Source organism: Pocillopora damicornis, chromosome 1 (genome assembly GCF_964200805.1).
Source record: "Pocillopora damicornis chromosome 1, jaPocDami1.2, whole genome shotgun sequence".
NCBI classification, from domain to species: domain Eukaryota; kingdom Metazoa; phylum Cnidaria; class Anthozoa; order Scleractinia; family Pocilloporidae; genus Pocillopora; species Pocillopora damicornis.
The window spans coordinates 8,857,942-8,877,348 of record NC_142670.1 but is presented as its reverse complement, the minus strand read 5'-3'; the positions used below and the strand labels follow the sequence as shown (position 1 = coordinate 8,877,348).

Sequence of the window (19,407 nt, the reverse complement as noted above, 5' to 3'; positions counted from 1 at the left end):
TTTCCTGTTTGGCAATATCAGGTTGATGGAAATTCCTTTTTTGTAAACCTTCCAAGATCAATCTCTTGCTTAAAGGATAAGCTTTTACTGTTTGTTGCTTTTAGTCAACAGCATCCTTCTGTTGTTAAAGAAATTCTGCAGGAAATTGAATGTTATGCCAATTCTCGACGTCTTGTCTTCGGTTAAATTCTTTACACTTGCTTAAACCAAGCATGGCAAAATAGTAATTAAGAGTAAATGTCAGTAAAAATCAAGGAAAATTCAAAAAACGTGGCCACGGTCAAAAAATCGATTGCGCTCATACTTTGTCAGTTTGAAGGCCTAGGTAAGTAACTGAAGGATATGAGGTTAGTTTTTTGAAATATTCCATATAACGGCAGAAAACCACGAAAAACGGTCACCCTACCGGAAGCTCGGATTTCACCTAGCGGAAACTCGAAATTTTACACTTTTCAGCTTCTCGCTACACAGACGTTTACATCGCTGTAAATCTTTCTTAAGTATAATTGAATTCATTGATTCTTCCTTAGTCAAACCATGGGAATTATTTTTATCTCTCCTTATTTGTGAGCGAACTGAGACCCGATTAAGAAGACACACTTTTCTCATTTACGCGAAGGTGTAAAATAATCCAAACTCAGCGACGAAAAAAGCTGACCGGTAGTTCTTCAAATCCTCTGATATTATAACCAAAGACAGTTCAGTCATTGATTTTTAGGTCTACGGTTTTGAATCTTTAGGATCTGGTAGCACTTTTGCATGAACGCCGATCAAAATTCGATAAAATTCCAATTGAGCGCCTTTGAAATCTATTGAATAAATTAACTCCTCGGCCAAAGTTTGTACATAAAACATAAGGGTTTTGCTTTTTTAGCGGTTTGAAGCGTTTTAAAAATATATATTAATGTTAAATATTGTCTACACAGGTAAAACAAACTATAAAACACCAAAATTACCACGAGCTGAAATTAAATCTCACAGGCTCGCTCCCTAATCTGCGTCATGCACGAGCGACTTAGCTACAATTAGTACAGTAACAAACAGATATTTACATCCGTTGATTTTTAATAAGTCGTATTTTTAAAATATCTTACTCAAAGATGTGCCAGGTTTCCCAGTTAACTTGCTGGAAAAAAAAGAAAACCTTAATAGTAATTCTAGCTCAATAATAATTGATTTTATTTAGTATGAGAAGTTTTGTGCCGTCGAAAACCAATCGGAAGTAACTGTTTCCACGAAAAGCAAATATTGCATCGTTCTCTAAATAAACAAATCTACTCAACCATGCAGAGTATGTTGTTTGCGAAGTTAATAGACATACATAACAACGACGCCTTGCTCGTTCTTGAATATTGTCGGTGGGATTTGCGGCGCAGACGAACGCACTTGCTAAGTAACTTCCAATGGCTAATTTCTGCCCTTACTCAGCTTTCGTCACACTGCTCACGCTGTGTAACAAGGATATAAAACATCGCACGAAGTCCTAAAAAACTCTCCGGACTTGAACCAGAATTGATTTTAGCAAGATTGCGTGTTTTTAAAAGCCAACGAGTTTATTGGAGATGACTACCCGTACCGTCTCATCGTGTCACTTAGGCATAACCTGACACGATGTCGATAGTTTCGACTCCTGATGGCCGAGAGCACTCGGATTTGTACCCAATTCATTAACCAGCTCCCAGTTGGCTTGTTAGCTCAATTGGTAGAGCGCTGCACCGGTATCGCAGAGGTCATGGGTTCAAATCCCGTACGGGCCTGAAATTTTTTTCAGGTCCTACTTACAACTACTAGTTTCAGTAGTGTTCTTAGCTGCGAGGATCTTCTAATTTCATCTTTCCACGGCAGTGCAAATATGTGAATTTTCATATATCTAAAATCTTCATTCACTCGGATGTTTATTTCTACCCAATTCATTGATTAGTTCCCAGTTGGCTTGTTAGCTCAATTGGTAGAGCGCTGCACCGGTATCGCAGAGGTCATGGGTTCAAATCCCGTACTGGCCTGAAATTTTTTTTTTTTCAGGTCCTACTTACAACTACTAGTTTCAGTAGTGTTCTTAGCTGCGAGGATCTTCTAATTTCATCTTTCCACGGCAGTGCAAATATGTGAATTTTCATATATCTAAAATCTTCAAGCACTCGGATTTCTTTTTTTCCGAGTACGCCTGTGTCACTTACTGAATAATACATCATTCTCATTTATTCACCAGGCTTAAAAAATATCACATTTATTCCATTGCGCGTATGCCACACATGACATTCCAATCCTAGCAGTATGCAGGATGTTTGTCCCATGAAGCACTCGGATTTTTTTTCCGATTATGCCTGTGTCACTTACTGAGTAATACATCATGTTCAAAAGTATTAATTTTTGCACCATACAGGAAGTTGTTTCGGGTCACTCAGCAGGAGCTGTGAAAAGTAGCCGCACTGGAATAGGAATATATTTTTTCCAATCCATGAAGATATTTGACCTTTCAAAATAGCTCGTCCCTATGGGCTCAGGTAAATAACAACTAAAAAATGTACTACCAAGCAGGAACTCCAATGAGTTTTGTATCCTCTTCATTCTGTTGTCCAATGCGACTATTAAAAACACTATGAGTTTTACGACTTGCATGTTTTATTGATTGCGCTTGTCAAACAACACTACAGTCTGTCATTGATAGAGAAAATAAAGTTTAATTTTGACAATATTCGATGAAAAATACTAAGAATTTTCCAAAGAGGGCACCGAAGAATAAATAATGTGCACTGTCATTTTTACGACATTTAAAAAGGAGGGAAGGGGGTGGGGGAAAGGATTTAACAGCTATACTACTCTCTCTCCCCAACCACCCACAAAGTGCACAGTTTGCACAGTATACTAGTGGAAACGTCACATCAACATTTATATGTTTACGTTTAATAGCACAATTACGGTCGTTGCATCACTCCAATATGGCCATAATAAATAATTCATTGGAGACAGTTTCTGTTTGGTAGAACATCAAGTAGTTGGTTGCTTACCTGAGCCCACAGGGACGAGCTGTTTTGAAAGCTCAAATATCTTCATGGATTGGAATAAATTTATTCCTTTTTCCAGTGCGGGTGCCTTCCTCAGCTCCTTGCAGTGACCAGAAACAACTTCCGGGATGGTGCAAAGATTACCCGTCCTTCGCCAACCTAAACCTAACTTGGCACGATGAACCGGACAGATAGTCATATCCGATAAATTCGCCGGCTTTTGAAAACATCCACATCTCGCCAAAATTAATTCTACCTCCATTTCAATTCCGGAAAATTTCAACGACTTTTTGTGAATTTTGATATCCCTGTTACACAGCGTGAGAGGCGTGACGGAAGTTGAAGAACTTGTGCGTTCGTCTGCGCCGCAAATCCCACCAACAATATTCAAGATTGAGCAAGACATCGCTGTTCTATGAAGTTCCCCGACAGTAAACTCTGGTTTTAGATGCAATGTTTCACAGATAAAGATAATTGGATTTATTTATTTAAAGAACGATGCAATTCTCGTGAGAACAGGTACTTCTGATTGGCTATCGACGGTATAAAGCTTCTCATTCTTAATAAAATCAATTCTTATCGTTTCAGTTTGAATTGCTATTATGATATTTTCTTTTATTTTTACTTCAGCAAGTTAACTGGGGAACCTGGCACATCGTTGAGTAACATATTTTAAAATAAGACTTATTGTAAATTAACAGATGTAAATATCTGTTTGTTACTGTACTAATTGTAGCGAAGTCGCTCGTGCGTGACACAGATTAGGGAGCGAGCCTGTGAGATTTAATTTGAGCTCGTGGTAATTTTGGTGTTTCATAGTTTGTTTTACCTGTGTAGACAATATTTAACATCAATATATATTTTTAAAAGGCTCAAACCGCTAAGAAAGTAAAACCCTCATTATGTACAAACTTTGGCCGAGGAGTTAATTTATTCAATAGTGCATTGTTATGTAGAGTTGTAGATTTCAAAGGCGCTCAATTGGAATTTTATCGAATTTTGATCGGCGTTCATGCAAAAGTGCTACTAGATCCTAAAGATTTAAAACCATAGACCTAAAAATCAATGACTGAACTGTCTTTGGTTATAATATCAGAGGATTTGAAGAACTACCGGTCAGCTTTTTTCGTCGCTGAGTTTGGATTATTTTACACCTTTGCGTAAATGAGAAAAGTGTGTCTTCTTAATCGGGTCTCAGTTCGCTCACAAATAAGCAGAGATAAAAATAATTCCCATGGTTTGACTAAGGAAGAATCAATGAATTCAATTATACTTAAGAAAGATTTACAGCTATGTAAACGTCTGTGTAGCGAGAAGCTGAAAAGTGTAAAATTTCGAGTTTCCGCTAGGTGAAATCCGAGCTTCCGGTAAGGTGACCGTTTTTCGTGGTTTTCTGCCGTTATATGGAATATTTCAAAAAACTAACCTCATATCCTTCAGTTACTTACCTAGGCCTTCAAACTGACAAAGTATGAGCGCAATCGATTTTTTGACCGTGGCCACGTTTTTTGAATTTTCCCTGATTTTTACTGACAATCACTCTTAATATCTAAAGAAACTGTTTCATTTCTTTATTCGTAATTCTTTTAATATAATAGAGTGCAATCCACAATCATGCAAGGAAAAAAAATAAATTAAATAATTGTGATATACTCAAGCTCGAGTAATTATTTAGTAGCAGTTATGACAAAAAATTGCTAATGTCCTTCTTACAGTTACCTCCTCGCCATTAAGATTCCCTGTTTACTTAGCTATTGAAATAACACTTTCGGTGTTTTTAGAGCGCTTAAAAAATCCGAACTGGCACGGAACAAATTTGTTTCTATTAGTAAATAGTTTACTAGTTTTAAAATTATCCTTCAACTTGGGTGATAACGCTGCCTTAGCTTTCTCTGCCGTTACTTTACCTTTCGCACCTGCTCTTCTCTATAAACTCTCAAATATCATCTTTTAACTTATTTAATTCATTTTAGATATATACGTTTGGAATTCTTGGGTATGCAGACCATTCATTATCACACTATCGTTATATTGACAGAATAATAAGAAATATCTCTAGGTCATTTCGCTTAAATGGGCGATCAAATGTATCGATCTCTGCTGCTCAACGACGAATGTGTTGACCGTTATTCCGCTGCATCAATAATTATGAGCAATGGTGATGAAAAGCTTTCGTGCGCCTCGATATGTCTCTGTACTTATATCTTCCTGGAGGAATATATCCTTTAAGAATCGTCACAAAGCTCTGATATCTCATCTATTATCTTTCTGATGCAACGAGAGGACACAAAATAGATGGGCATAGCTAGGTCTCTCTAGCCCCCACTCCCCCCTTCCCCTTTTGAAAGGATGGGGGAAGTGGGGATGTCGTCATTACGAATTTCCGCGCGCGCCTCACGTAAAGGGGTGTAAGGGGTCGAACGGGCTTGTAATCACACAGTGGAAAGGACTATTTAACATTTCAGAATATTTTGTCATGTACCTCCTCAGAATTCACGCCTGCAACCTTGGGAATGGCTTCATATTCAAAGAAGCAAACGAAAAACAGACAAAAACATAACAAAGCAACATAAACACTCACCCAAGAGAGTAGTTGGACTTCTCCGGCATCTTAGAATCTTCCCCTGGGGAGATGGGGTTAGGGGGGTGAGTGCGAAGGGAAAGTGGTTAAGATGGATCCAAAACCCCTTCCCTCTCTTCCACCCTGAAATGGTTTACTCTAAGGATTGATCAAAACTCAGAGGGATTCTTCCCTACGGGACAGTGGAAGTTGTTTCATTGCTTCTCGGTACACCGATTTTAATCCGAAGTGGTCAAAAGTGACTTTGTGGCTCGATAGGGTACAAAGTGCCTCGTCATGAGAAAAAGTATAACAGATTACTAAAAGATATAGTTTATTCATTCGTTTTATCTGCTGATTTAATTAATTTATTAATTAAAAATTTTAAAACTTGGCTTTTACCACTACTATCACAAAAGTACGATCGTATTTTGTATTTTCACAGGTACCTTACTGTTACCTTGTGTACTCAAAATGTGGATCATCATTAAGTCGTTACTAAATATTAGTAAACAGTGGTTTAAAGGAAATACAGTAAAATTTGTATTAGTGTTAAACAAGTGAGACTTGAATGTATGATACGATTTTCATAATCGACTCTCATTTTCGTTCTATGGAATCCAGTTATTTAAGTTATCTTTTTTAAAATTCCAACTTATTTTAAGACTGCCATTCAACTGCTCACACATCACCGACATCACTGAGATAAACTTGTGAGCTTTTCCTTGTGGATTTTGTATTTTTACAGTTGGAAAAACCGTATCACTAAAAGTCGTTTAAATTGAATGACAGAATATTGTATAGTGCTATTCTTTGAAAGACTGCATTTCTACCGCCCTCACTTCGCCGGCATCACTTGGATTAAAATGTGAGCTCTTCTTCGCAGAGTTTCCATGATCTGCAGCAGATGGGAAAATGATGTTCATCTTCCTTTTCAATCGCTCTCTAATCTGCAGATGAACAGGCGACCAAATATCAAATCCTAACCGCTAAAATCTCTATTGCTGTCTAGCAAATACACAATTCGCCCTATGTACATCCTCAGTTTGATATTCATCTCACCTGGCTGTTCCGCACACAATGAAGAACGAAAATCAGGATTCCCTAAAACAGACAATTATATCAGTATTACGCCTCTTGTAGTCCGGAGGAGAAAGGTGATAAAGGTATGATCATTTGAGATGAAACCACAATAAAAGTGGCGAAAGAATGAATTAGAGCAAATCGCATATCTTGTAAACCAATAAAGATTGTCTGTTGTTGGGTAAGTTATTTTGATTAGGTAATATCATCTGACCAATGTCAAAGAGTCTCAGGTAAAATAGTACTTTGAGCATTTAAGTATGCGAACAGATGACTAACATTTAGTTATCGACTGATTTTTATTGAAAGCTCACCTGAGTAGAGTTGAAAATGGTGAAAATGTAAGCGAAAGCTTTGTGTAATGACAACAAAAGTCCAAAAAGCCATGTGACTCCAAGCAGCGGGATCATCACCGCGCATGTTTTAATGCCAAGTCTGAATAACGGCAACAATATATGATGAGCATCGATAAACCGTTTCTTTCAATCACGTGAAGGATTTTCTTTTCAAAGTCGTATTGCCTCATCGTCGCAGACTAACTAGAGTGGAATCTATACAAATACTGCTTAACTAAATGCGGCAACAATTTGATCACATGACCTGAGGAGTCTGTAGAAACTAGTTATTATCTATCCCCCCTGAATATTAACTAGTTTATCACAATTATCTAATAAATGTTAAATTTAAAAACTTCCCGTATCTGTTGTGTATGGTTGTCTTCCTCTGTGGGTTGGATTAATGTCCTCATCTCTTTTATTACTCGGACGAGTATCAAAATGTTGAGCTGAAAAAAGTAAGGAATATAAAATGCGTCACCGATAACAGAAAAATTTTCATTCGTCTTGTCGCGGGCGTTAGAAAAAAAAAGTCTGAATCTTCATAAAAAATTAAACCCTCTGTATTTAGCTAGCCAACGCGCTCCGAAGTCTCTATAATGGGCGGCAGAGAACCCTGTGCTGCGCCACGCTATTAGTTGGTTCGTACGTAGGCCAAGAGGAATCGAAGTTGGAAATACGCGAGGGAATGGAAATTGGAGTAGGCATTCTCTTGAAAGACGGTTGATATTTAGTTATGAAAATCTCTAATAATAGACAGTCCTGATATAGATAGGAAATAACAATAATATTACCGACAATAATAATAATAACAGTAATAACAATATTAATGAGGTGTCAATTAATAAGACTCACAGCTTCAATGAAAGCTACAAATGTGATGAAGATCCAGATCAGGTTGTTTGTTGAGGACAACCAGCAACTGGAAACGAGCATATAAAAAGATACATTTACATAAAATAATATTTGCAGCACGACACAAATCAAACACAAAAACACAATAAAAAAGACAACTCCAAGTGAAAACAAGTGAAGTGATAAAGGAAAACGGGGAAGAGATCTTAACAGCAGCAATGTGTCCTGAAATGCTGATTATTTAAATGAAAAGAGAGAAAGAGAGGGGGAAAGAGAGAGAGAGAGGAAAGAGCAAGAAGAGAGAAGGAACTGCAGTTGTATTATTGACTTTTTCTCATACTATTTTTCACTGGTATAGCTTTTAATTCCATCTTTTCCAACAGCGATGCTCACTGAAATGCTAACCATGATGATGGGCAAACCTAAACATAACTAGAATGGAGTTAGTGCAACTCGAGAAGTCATACGTCCGATTTTGAGGCGATTCCGATTCAGCAGCTTACAATAATTTACAACAAGCGAAATAAAAATACCCCATGATATGAAGTGATACATATTCATCTTGGTGTCGATGTTATAAACTTTCACAACAAACAGGAAAAAAAAAATTCCCTCCACCAGCATCCAACAGAAAGCTGCCATCAAGAAGTACTGCAAGATAGCTGCAGTTAGGACACAGAGAGCCTGCGAGAGAGAAAAATAAGTTTTTCTCGGTTTTTCATGTTACTAACATGAAAATGATTTTCTGAAGAATCTTTTAAGCCCCAAAAAAGCAAACAAACCATAAACAGATAAATACCACACTTACTGTATTTTCTGTAGCGTTTATGCCGGCGAGAAAGATTATTTGTCCAGCTCCGAGGGCCACAGAAAGACTCAGTCGTATTTGAGTCAGTGGTTGCCATACGTCTCTAGTGAAACAAACGAGAAATAAAGAAAACTAACAAACAAACAGAAAAAAAACAAAAGCTTAAAGACGAAACAAAAACAAAAACAAAACGAAGCAATATTTAACAGGGTATTCTATTAATTTTGAACTGTAGTAGTTTAGAAATGTTACCCGCTTTCGCTCATAAATTTAATTAATCTCTATTCCATTTTAATCATTGCTATTCTGCTATAATTGCCATTATTTCATTTGTTCAACATACTTTTTAATTTCATCGACATATTTTTTTTAAGAACTCGTCTGTTGAAAGCCCTAAAGCCTTTAGGGTCATGCAAAGACCTAGTTCTTTGAGCGTATGGCTACAGTACTAACGTGAGGTAGGAATATAGAATAATTGTCAAAAGAATCGCGAAGATGGAGGGGCTCAATCCCACATAGGTGATAATTTCCAGAATAGTTTCGTCTTCCTCTGTGAGCTGTGAAGAGAGATTAAGAGACAGCAAACATGTTACTTAAACCAATAAAGTTTTATACCAGTGCTAAAGGTAAGGTGAAAATCAATTCATTACCCCTGGGCTACCATTGTAGTCAAGTAAGACAGCAAAATGAGTCAAATGATTGCAGCTGCAAACTGTTTCTTCCGAGTTGCTTTTCGAAGTAACCACGTGGCATCCTGTCTCTGAAAATCCGCTTGACCTAAAAATTGTTTAAATAATAAATACTACTAATAATAATGATCAAAAGAAAAATGGAAATTACAACGAAAACTTATCAGGGCACCGATGGGTTTAACTTCTGTCTGACTTTCACCGAGGTCATAACCTCTAAACATCGTTGAGTACTTTCGAAATTGGCGTTTGTCGACATCTTCTCCCTGTCACTCATGGATTTGACTTTGCGTGATCACTGTCAGCACTTGCAAACTGAGGAAAATGGTATACTGATAATATTGATAATCAGGCTTGACACAATTCTTGAATAGACTCTTAAAAAAGTACACCCTACAAACAAAGAAACAACAACCACAATAAGACAAAGAAACAAATCAATGAACATATAATTAAATAAATAGGAGTCTGTAAGCAATTGATATATAGATATAGCTATGAACACAGAAGAAAAAAACAGCAACAACAAAACCTCGTCCAAAAAAAGTAACATTCAACAAATCAATGCTTTCATTTAAAGAACAAACAGATTGACCTTGAAAGGCCCTGTTTAGAACGTAGGAAAAGTTACAAAGTCTCGTCAAAATCGAGTAAGGAATGATTGACGGCTAATAATTAACCTAGAAAAACAGTCATTTAAGTATAATATTCATTACATTTTTCATAATTATAATTTGAGAATGAAGAGTCAATCACTCCTGGAACGGGATGAAATATATATTCCAGCTGTTACCTTTCACTTAAGCCACTCCAAGACATGCATTTCTTCTTTCCTTCATCAATCTGTACTCGGAATATAAACATTAAAATTATTTACTCGGCATAAATATCACAACGTAAAACTATTGATTCTGATTTTGATTGTGTTCTTACCTTCAGATCTCTGAAATTTAGGATGACATTCTCTTGTAATTTTTCTGGTTTTGGATCTAAAGCCACGGCCGTTATCTCAGAGTCCAAATACCTTCGGAAGAAATAGAATATCAGTATGAAACAGATTTATTTAAAGCATAGTAATTATTTTAATGAAAATAGATAGCTAGGAGCCTTTACAAACTTACTTAAAGGCTAATTTATCAAACACGGAAAGATCCTTGATTCACATGACTAACTATCTCTCAATATGGTTTTGAAAAATTAATAACTTATAGCTCTAACCCCTCGAGTTTCTATTTTGTGTATTTTCGATGGAAGAGGCATTTGGTTAAGAAGCTTTGGGAGGTAACCTCACCATGTGGTGCCCGTTATAGTTCGGAAGGGTTGATCTGTAATCAATACTTCATGGAGATCCTTGTACACGATCCCAACAACCACTGATACTAAAAAAGTAAAAAAAAGAAAGAATAAGCTTAAGGTTACAACATGGAAATATGAAATCTAAGTTGCCAATGCCGATGTCTGAATCAAACGCATTATGTAAACCAACACACAAACTTGTATGTGTTTGAAGATGTATTTAAAAACTGAAAAAAATTGGAGGGGAATAAAAAAAATTGTGATTTGTCGTAGCACATCGAAGATTTAAAAACTGAAGTCAATACAAACCATTGTTGGCAAAGTTTTTAGAGGAAACCTTCAGGCTCGTTTGCAGGTCTTGTTTCTCAAGAGAAAAGTCACTAGCATTTTTGCGGTAGGTTTTTTGTATAGCCAACACTGATGGAGAAGAAACAATAGAGATGAAATTAAGAGTAACACATTTTCGAAGAAATATTTTTCGTGTTGGTTCGAAAGTAAGTCGTAATCCTAATATGATAATTATACTTGCTTGAGAGCTTTGTGTTCTCCACATCATCCTCTAAAAAGTGCAATATTCTATAGATCATTAAGACATCGAAAACCTGAAGATTTAACACTTTTCAACATTCTAATCGCCGAAAAAAATTGTTCATTATCACTATGATTGATTAAAATAAATGGTCAACGGAAGGGATGAACCAGCTCGATCCGGCTACAGCACTGATTAACAGGTCCCATGAAAAAAAATAGTTAAATCAGTAAAGCAGCCATTCTTTCATCGGTCATAGTGTCAGTCAATAAACAAGTAAGTCAAACCCTGACTCACCAAGTTTTCGGCTGTTTATCTCCACTGAAGAATTCGCTCCGATCATTTGGTGTTTGCCATAATTAACGGCGAATACCTCTAAGGCGACGGCCACCTTAAAGATGGAATTTCTTATTCTTTCGATTTCCTCTTTTAGAGGAGGTTTTTGAAGGATCTGGATACTAGTGATGAAGTCTTCAAAAATCCGTATACCCTCCTGTAATAACATAACATATCTCCGTTAAGGTAAGATGCTAAAAATTGGGATCCGTGTGAGTCAAACAAGATATTTTATTGTCACATGAGTATTAAGCCTCAGAACCCTTGATCGCGGTCGAGCATTTAAACAAAACAGTTTGAGGTAACGGTAACGTATTCAATATGCTTGTAAGGCCCATATTTCGTCAATTCTTAGTTAGATTATGGAAAAAAAATGAAAAAAAAAACATCCAGCATGATGGCCAAATGATGTGTAGGATGTGCACAAGTTAAAGAGGTGTCCAAAATCTCGTCCAAGGAGTCGGAATTACCTTTTTCGGGAATTAATTTTTTTACTCATGCCAGTTCGTATCTTACAAATGATAATAATAACGATAGTGAGGGTGATCATGTTATAATAACTATAATAATGATAATGATAATGATAACGATGGCGATAATGATACAGTCTTGTTTAATCTTGTTCAAAAGAACTCGAAGTTTTTTTCAAGCTTAGAAACTAGTGCATTGTATTGGTCATTCTTTCAAATCATTTCATATAAACTACGTGGCTCAGTCATATAAGATAAGCAAATAGTAAATTCATACCATCAAGGACCTGTTTGTACTGATTTCGTCTCCTTTTATTTTGAAAACAGAATCGTTCGCCTGAGGTAGAGAAAGAATAAAGTTGGCGAACAACAAGGTTGTAAATGAAAAGCTTGAGAGAAATCTTTTTCCTACCAGATTCTTAACAACTTCCAGCGTCAATGACAGAGGCGTCCGTAGAGACGGAGACGGTGATGATCTTGTTGCCGATGTTTCTGATGATGATGACAGTAACAATGATGCTGCTGATGCCCTTGCTGTTGATATTGCTGCTGATGATCCTGATACTGATGCTGATCTTGCTGCTGGCTTTGATGATGATGGTGATAGTGCTGATGAATATACTGATGCCCCTGCTGGTAACACCGCTGCTGATGGTGCGTGTGATGGAGATGATAGTAATGGTGAAGGTAAGACTAATGATAAAGGTGACTGTGATATTGATTGCAACAGAGCTGAATATTAAAGAAAAAATATTGTCAAAATAAAAACTGATGCTATGGTAAGACACGACGAATTTTAAAAGAAAATATTTTCTGTTTGTTTTTCAGAATCTTAAACAGTTTTTCGTAAAACAAAAAAGAATGTTTTAAGTATTTAATGCACTATTCTACTCACTGTAAGTTTCTGTTCCATGTCCTGTTGAAGTTTTAGTTGCGAATACTCGAAATGTTGAAGCCCCAATAGATGTAATGGAATTCGACATGGATAAATTTGAAGTGATGCTGTGACTATTTGGAAATTTGGTACAAATGCAGCTTTTATCTTGGCCGCAGACGGTCTGAAAGATTCTCGTCGTGAGGGACCATGACTTGGAAGACAACATGAGGATTTTGCAACATTGACCATTTCCAGAGCACATTAGCTTATCATGAGAACTGGTTGGCCAAGTCTTCGTGATGTTACACGTACCGTCACACATCTGTATACAATCGCCAGCGTTACAATGCATATTGCACATCTGTACTGTTCCTGTGCAATGTTGTTTTTTACAATTTATCCCGCTACAGTTCAGGTTACATCTCTCAGCGTCGCAGGTTTGTTCACAATCCTGACCGTTACATTCAAGTTTCATGTCACATGTATATCCTTTACCTTGGCACTTCTGAGTTTTGCACTTGCTCCCACTGCAATTCAGGTTACATCTCTCAGCGTCGCAGGTTTGTTCGCAATCCTGACTGTTACATTCTACTCCCATTTCGCATGCATATCCTTTACCTTGACACTTCTGTGTTTTACAATGGCTCCCGCTGCAGGTCAGGTTACATCTCTCAGCGTCGCAGGTTTGTTCACAATCCTGACTGTTACATTCTAGTTCCATTTGGCATGCATATCCTTTACCTTGGCACTTCTGTTTTTTACAATGGCTCCCGCTGCAGTTCAGGTTACAAATCTCAGCGTCGCAGATTTGTTCACAATCCTGACTGTTACATTCTAGATCAATTCCACATGCATATCCTTTACCTTGACACTTCTGCGTTTTACAATGGCTCCCGCTGCAGGTCAGGTTACATCTCTCGGCGTCGCAGGTTTGGTCACAATCATGACTGTTACATTCTAGTTCCATTTCACATGAATATCCGTTACCTTGACACTTCTGTGTTTTACACTTGCTTCCGTTGCAGTTCACGCTACACATCTCAGCGTTGCAGTTTTGTTCACAATCCTGATTTTGACATTCTAGTTCCATTTCACATGTATATCCTCTACCTTGACACTTCTGTGTTGTACACTTTCCCCCGCTGCAGTTCATTTTACACCTGTTTGCCTTGCAGGTTTGATCACAATCCCTACCATTACATTCCAGGTCCATTTCACATACATTTCCTTCACCTTCGCACTTCTGTGTTTTACATTTTTCTCCGCTGCAGGTCAGGTTACATTTATCAGCGTTGCAGATTTGTTCACAATCCTGATGGTTACATTCTAAAACCATTTCGCATGCAAGTCTGCCTTCTTTAAGGCACTTCTGTGTTTTAAAAATTTCCCGCTGCAGTTCAGTTTACACGTGTTAGCCGTGCAGGTTTGGTCACAATCGTTACCTATACACTCCTGATTCAATTCACACAACTCAACTCCAGTATCACACTTCTGTTTACAGCCTTCCCCCCTTGCATTTCATAAGACAATTATAATTACCACTGCTGCAATTCCGGAGCGGATCACAATGATTGCCGTCCTTCTTACATCTCGATTGACATTTACTGTCATCGCAATCCTCACCGCCCAGCCCAAAACCTGACACAAAAAAAACAAGAACAGAAATAAAAATATATGAATACTAACTATGAAAATAAAAATTACAATAATTATGAAAAATACAAAGGTATCGCGAGACCTTCGTTGCGCAAATAAACAACTTTATACCACTTTTGCATGAAACTACTGAATACCATATTGTTTTGGCTTCCTGAAAAAAGCCTGTGTGGCCACCCGCCACCAAGAATGTTCTAATATAGGTTTCAGCGGTCTTTGTTTGCGCTCAATTTTATTTCGAAGACTTTTCAAAGGGCAGCCATGAGATGGACTCTTCGGAGTGCGCTTAAGATGCATTCTGAATGAAATCAACCCTTTAAAAGGAGCTTTGGTACCCACTCAACATAGTTATTTATAACAGGAGTGTTCCCCACAACTGGCAACTTCTCGTCATCACTATTTTTTCCGTTGAGTGAGTTTAGTTCCTGTAAGCTGAACCAAATGCAACCTTCTGGAATATTGTCAGTGGCTGGAGATCAGTCCGAAATATCCTTTGCCAATATAAATGCAAGGCTTGTGATAATTCTACTTTTAGCAAGAACCAGCCGCTTACTCAGTGCCGGCAAACACTGCAGAATATGGATTGTCATGCAAATTATTTCCGTCGGGTCTTTCTGCCGCAATTTAGTCGCATTAAGCCTTTTTACTTAAGTAAAAAATAAAAAAGGTATGAAACTAACTTTTCAAGCAAACGCTTCATTCGAATTTTAAAGCTTTTTCAATAATTTAGCATGGGATACATAATATTTGGCGAAAAATAGTGCATTTTTGAATAGTATAGCCCTAGGCTAAAGATACCAACTCGTGGTGACGGTTTTTATTCGTTTTAATGTTACTGTCAATTACTGACAGTTGCCACTCTTTGTTTGTTAAGCCCTTTTATATCGAATGAGGTTTTTTTTTAAGAGTGTTTGCATCGTAGGAGTTGCATCGAAACAACTATGCCTCCTCTTGATGTCTATCTGTTACGTTTCTAAATCAGTTACTTTTTACTTTCTTTCTAGTATTTAATTAACGTCATCGCTTTGTTTCTAAGACTCTCCCTAAACAGCTCGTATTTCAGTCAATTGCAAGTTTTCGAATAAGAAGCATCAAATAATACGGCATCGAATGAGTTTTTCGTCTCGTTTTAGTTTCGTTTGTGATTTGGAACTTTTACTGTGTGGATCAGATATATGAGCAATAATTTTCGTTTTTCCTTTCGTAAACATATTTGTTGATTCAGGTTTTTTTATTTATTTGTCCCCTCATGGGCATGCATATGAACATTTTCGTGACAATTTCGAATATTCGTGTTTTCCATGCAACAATTATATTCTCCTCGTGCGGTGCTCCGTCTCAAAAAATGCGCTACTTAGTACATCATCCTTAAGCCTTTGATACACAATTGTTTTATCGCCTTTTGTTTCGATCGCTACTCGTTTTTAATTGATTTCTCCTATAAGTTGGTTCATTTAGTTGTAATTGTCGAAGAAGACGAAGAATTGAAGTTGACGAGAAACATTGACTGCTAGTGAGGAATAAATTTAAGTTCGGTTCTTTCATTGCCTGCAAGTCTTTGTTACTCCGTAGTCGTAATTATACCCTCATTAGCCAGCGACCAGTTTTGAGCTTCAATTAATGACGAGCTTGACCGTCGCCTTGCTACCACACTTATGTAATTAGATGTTTTGTTAGCTCTTTCTAATGGTCCTCAGTAATTAGTGCAGAGCGGAAGATCTTACCTGCACATGCCACGCACACTAATGTAATTAGATATATTTTTTTTAGCTTTTTCTAATGGTCCTCAGTAATTAGTGCAGAGTGGAAGATCTTACCTGCATATGCCATGCACAAGAGGGTGTTTTTGACAAAATATGTGACGTTCTGCTTATGAGTATGTATATATCGCTCATTTTTCTCTTTTTGTCTATATATATAAATATATACCATATATAGCCGGTTTTTTTAAAACGTAGCAATTTAGAAATATGTATCAGATAAAGTAGCTGCTGTTCACTATTGTGCCTCGCAGTAACTGGATGAGGACTACAAACAACTGGGTAAGATTTCACTTGCCTACCTAGAGTGATGCAAATAATAGCGTCTCTAAGTCTTTCTTTTCTGTACTCTTTTAACTTTAGTTAACCCTTCAGGAACATTCCATCATTCTTCCAATCATCCAGAGCTCAAAATATGAATTAAACAATTATTTGTAAGCTAGAAAATGTTCGATTCTCGGAACAGATTTGGATGGTGTCTGAAATATAGTTTTACAGGCATATCTGATAAAAAGAAATACATATGTGTACTAATATTGCTTGATTTTAGATATGCGACATCCGCCGAAAAAAGTAAAAAAATGATTTAAATGGAAATGAGAATTGAAATGCATCTGAGTAAATTTTCCTTCAAAACTTTCTCAATGGACTAGAAGATTAACTTAACTGAATCCGAAGTTTATCAATTAAAGTTTTGAAGCCATCATTTAAAAATTCATTGAAAAAAAAAATTATCGAATTCGACGAACGGTGGCATACTGCTGTAGCTATGGGATCGATGCAAAATGAAAGTATTTTAATTGTTTTTTTCCTTTTTCTTTTTCAAAGTGGAATGAATCTCATTCATTTCTACTAGATTTGAGTGTCCGCTTGAGGAAACACTGTCTTAAAAATTAAAGGAAAAAAAAAACTAAAAAATAAGAGGAAGAAGGTACTTAATAAAAAAAAAACGGATCGAATAACCTACCACGTCTATTTTTATAGCTAACGGTATTCATTGGGAAAATTCCTTGTGGAAAACATACTTCTGTATTTCACAATCAATCTTTTCTCTAGGGCACGATTATAGAAATGAGCTCAAATTCATCCAAACGACTAACTTATGTTTGGCGCTCAAGAGATTTATGCGAATTTTCCCAGTGACATCCAGTGGAGGTAGCTTCAGAGAATGGCGACTGAGCTTTGGTGTTTCTCCGACGCTAAATATCAGTTCTAAAAACTGTTTTGCTGACCGTCAACACAGAATACTTATTATGGATAACAACGACAAATTTATTTTTAAAACTTCATGATTGTAATCATTGTGTTTAATTGTTTTCAAATCCTTTTGCATCGTATTGAAGCTAAAATAAAATTTAAAAACACAGTTAGACACATTATTTCTACATTATATCTTACTTATTCATTCATTTGTTCTCAATTTAAACTTGTTCTGTTATCAAGAAGCTGAATAAGCTCCAATTGACACATCATTTTCAGGTCTATTCTTGGAATGGGCTGCTGGCTTCCCGTTACATTTCTTCATCGTAGCATTTCCTACTAATTTTACATTTACAAAACATAACCAATCGATGTATAAGGCTTGTATTTACTCAGCGAAAGAAGGGCTGTGATCAATTTACCGGATTAAAGCCCTTTCATCGCATCATTCACCATGAGATTCCATTAGCAGCTATCAGTATGCTTGTTTTGGTTCGTGACTTGGTGTCATCTTGTGTGCTACAGATGTGTCAATGTATTTCAAACCGCTAATGTAATGGACATTAAAACACTTAGTCGCTTCTTGCTGACGTAAGTCAACATTTACTTTCTTTTCAAACAGGCGCCTACAAGTTTAAAGAGTTTTTGGACCAGCCGCAAAGAGATGTTTTGCGCCATAAAAACAAAAAAAAATGCGATGAACAAAAGCTTTGATCTCTTAAAGACTTCCCTTTAGTTAGCTTTGTTTGTAGGCGGATAAACGCTCGTGCTGCTGCACTAATAATGATGGCCTGGTAGAAAAAAAACCTTTTTTACCCAAATCCTCTAACATTTCACGAACACAGGTTTCTTTCAGTAATCTGAATCAAATTTATCGTTGCCTCGATACATTCCCGTGTACATGGGTTTTCATTGGAAGCACAGATATATTTGTTAAGTCTTGCATATCCTGGAAAAGTAAAATTTGGAAGGAAAATAATAACATAAGCCGTGAACATATAACAAGTGACAAGAAAATTTTTGCCAGGAGTTGCGTGCAGCTCCGCAGATTGATCTACCGCAGACGGTTGTATTTCACGGGTTTTCACCTCACTTTCAAATTCAAGGCCTGTTTGGGCTGCAAAAAATTCATTTGCATTTGCATTTGCATTTGCATCACAGCACCTTAATGAAATTCTCCAGTGCGCTGCAAAGTCGATCTTGCTTGGGCTGCTACAAAGTTAGCATCCCCTAATTTACAAACTTTTCCTGTGTTCTCCTGACGTCCCAAGTGATTTATTAGGCGTGTTTACCGATAAAAAGTGTGGTTTATAGTGTTAGTTTGTAAGATTTTACTTGGAGATATTGTTTTTCTGTCGTTGTGAGGGCAATAAGCTCGAGTCTCGCCAGAGAATTCTGAAGAAGTCACGATTTTCGCAATAAGCTTGTGGCACTAATCTAGCGAACAATGATTTATGTTTTGAAAAGAACTTTTGTACTCACTCAACAGAGTCATTGATAATAGGACTGTTCCCCATATCTGACAAAATTTCGTCAACATTTCTTTTTCTCTGTGAGGTTAATTTTCTGTCAGCATTATGTTTCCCCAACTCTGATCTTTTTTCCCTGTTTGGCAGTATCAGGTAAATGGGAATTCCTTTTTGTAAACCTTTCAAGACGAGTCTCCTGCTAAAAGGATGAGCTTTCTAGCGTGAGTTGTTTTAAGTGAACATCATCCTTCTGTTGCTAATAAATTTTGCAGGAAATTGAATGTCATGCGAATTCTTGACGTCTTGTCTTCGGTTAAATTCTTTGCACCTGCTTAAAACAAACATGGCAAAATAATCCATTAATATCGAAAGAAACTATTTCATTTCGTAATTCTTTCGGTAAAATAGAGTGCGACCCACAATCATGCACTGAGAAAAAACAAATTAAATTAAACAATTGTGAACTCTCCAAGCCCAAG

The 19,407-nt window shown here is 36.9% G+C and overlaps 2 protein-coding genes across 2 annotated transcripts; both read right to left on the bottom strand.

The window, feature by feature from the left end:
* Positions 1-925: 925 nt before the first annotated feature.
* Positions 926-4,518, bottom strand: LOC149051825 (uncharacterized). The gene is made up of 2 exons (XM_089197824.1): positions 3,009-4,518; positions 926-1,126 (listed from the first exon to the last, which is right to left on the bottom strand). Exons 1-2 carry the CDS (start codon positions 3,409-3,411, stop codon positions 1,119-1,121), a joined length of 411 nt encoding a protein of 136 aa, XP_089053950.1. The 5' UTR covers positions 3,412-4,518; the 3' UTR covers positions 926-1,118.
* Positions 4,519-5,882: 1,364 nt separating this feature from the next.
* On the bottom strand, positions 5,883-19,162 carry LOC149051824 (uncharacterized). The gene is made up of 19 exons (XM_089187420.1): positions 18,942-19,162; positions 12,862-14,481; positions 12,379-12,698; positions 12,244-12,303; positions 11,458-11,653; positions 10,941-11,048; positions 10,627-10,714; positions 10,269-10,359; positions 10,129-10,178; positions 9,297-9,423; positions 9,100-9,203; positions 8,647-8,749; positions 8,372-8,522; positions 8,179-8,260; positions 7,839-7,905; positions 7,342-7,432; positions 6,963-7,081; positions 6,628-6,669; positions 5,883-6,515 (listed from the first exon to the last, which is right to left on the bottom strand). The coding sequence occupies exons 2-19, from the start codon at positions 14,177-14,179 to the stop codon at positions 6,372-6,374; spliced, it is 3,261 nt and encodes a 1,086-aa protein (XP_089043546.1). The 5' UTR covers positions 14,180-14,481; positions 18,942-19,162; the 3' UTR covers positions 5,883-6,371.
* Positions 19,163-19,407: the final 245 nt, after the last annotated feature.

Bases quoted from the DNA above. Each gene is read 5' to 3' on its own strand.
- LOC149051824 (XM_089187420.1), bottom strand. From the start codon at position 14,179: ATGGTTTTAGAATGTAACCATCAGGATTGTGAACAAATCTGCAACGCT. The intron at 12,304-12,378 runs GTAGGAAAAAGA...TCTCTACCTCAG, and splicing joins TGGAAGTTGTTAAGAATCTG to GCGAACGATTCTGTTTTCAA. The intron at 7,906-8,178 runs GTATGAGAAAAA...GCTCGTTTCCAG, and splicing joins AGCTATACCAGTGAAAAATA to TTGCTGGTTGTCCTCAACAA.
- LOC149051825 (XM_089197824.1), bottom strand. From the start codon at position 3,411: ATGTCTTGCTCAATCTTGAATATTGTTGGTGGGATTTGCGGCGCAGAC.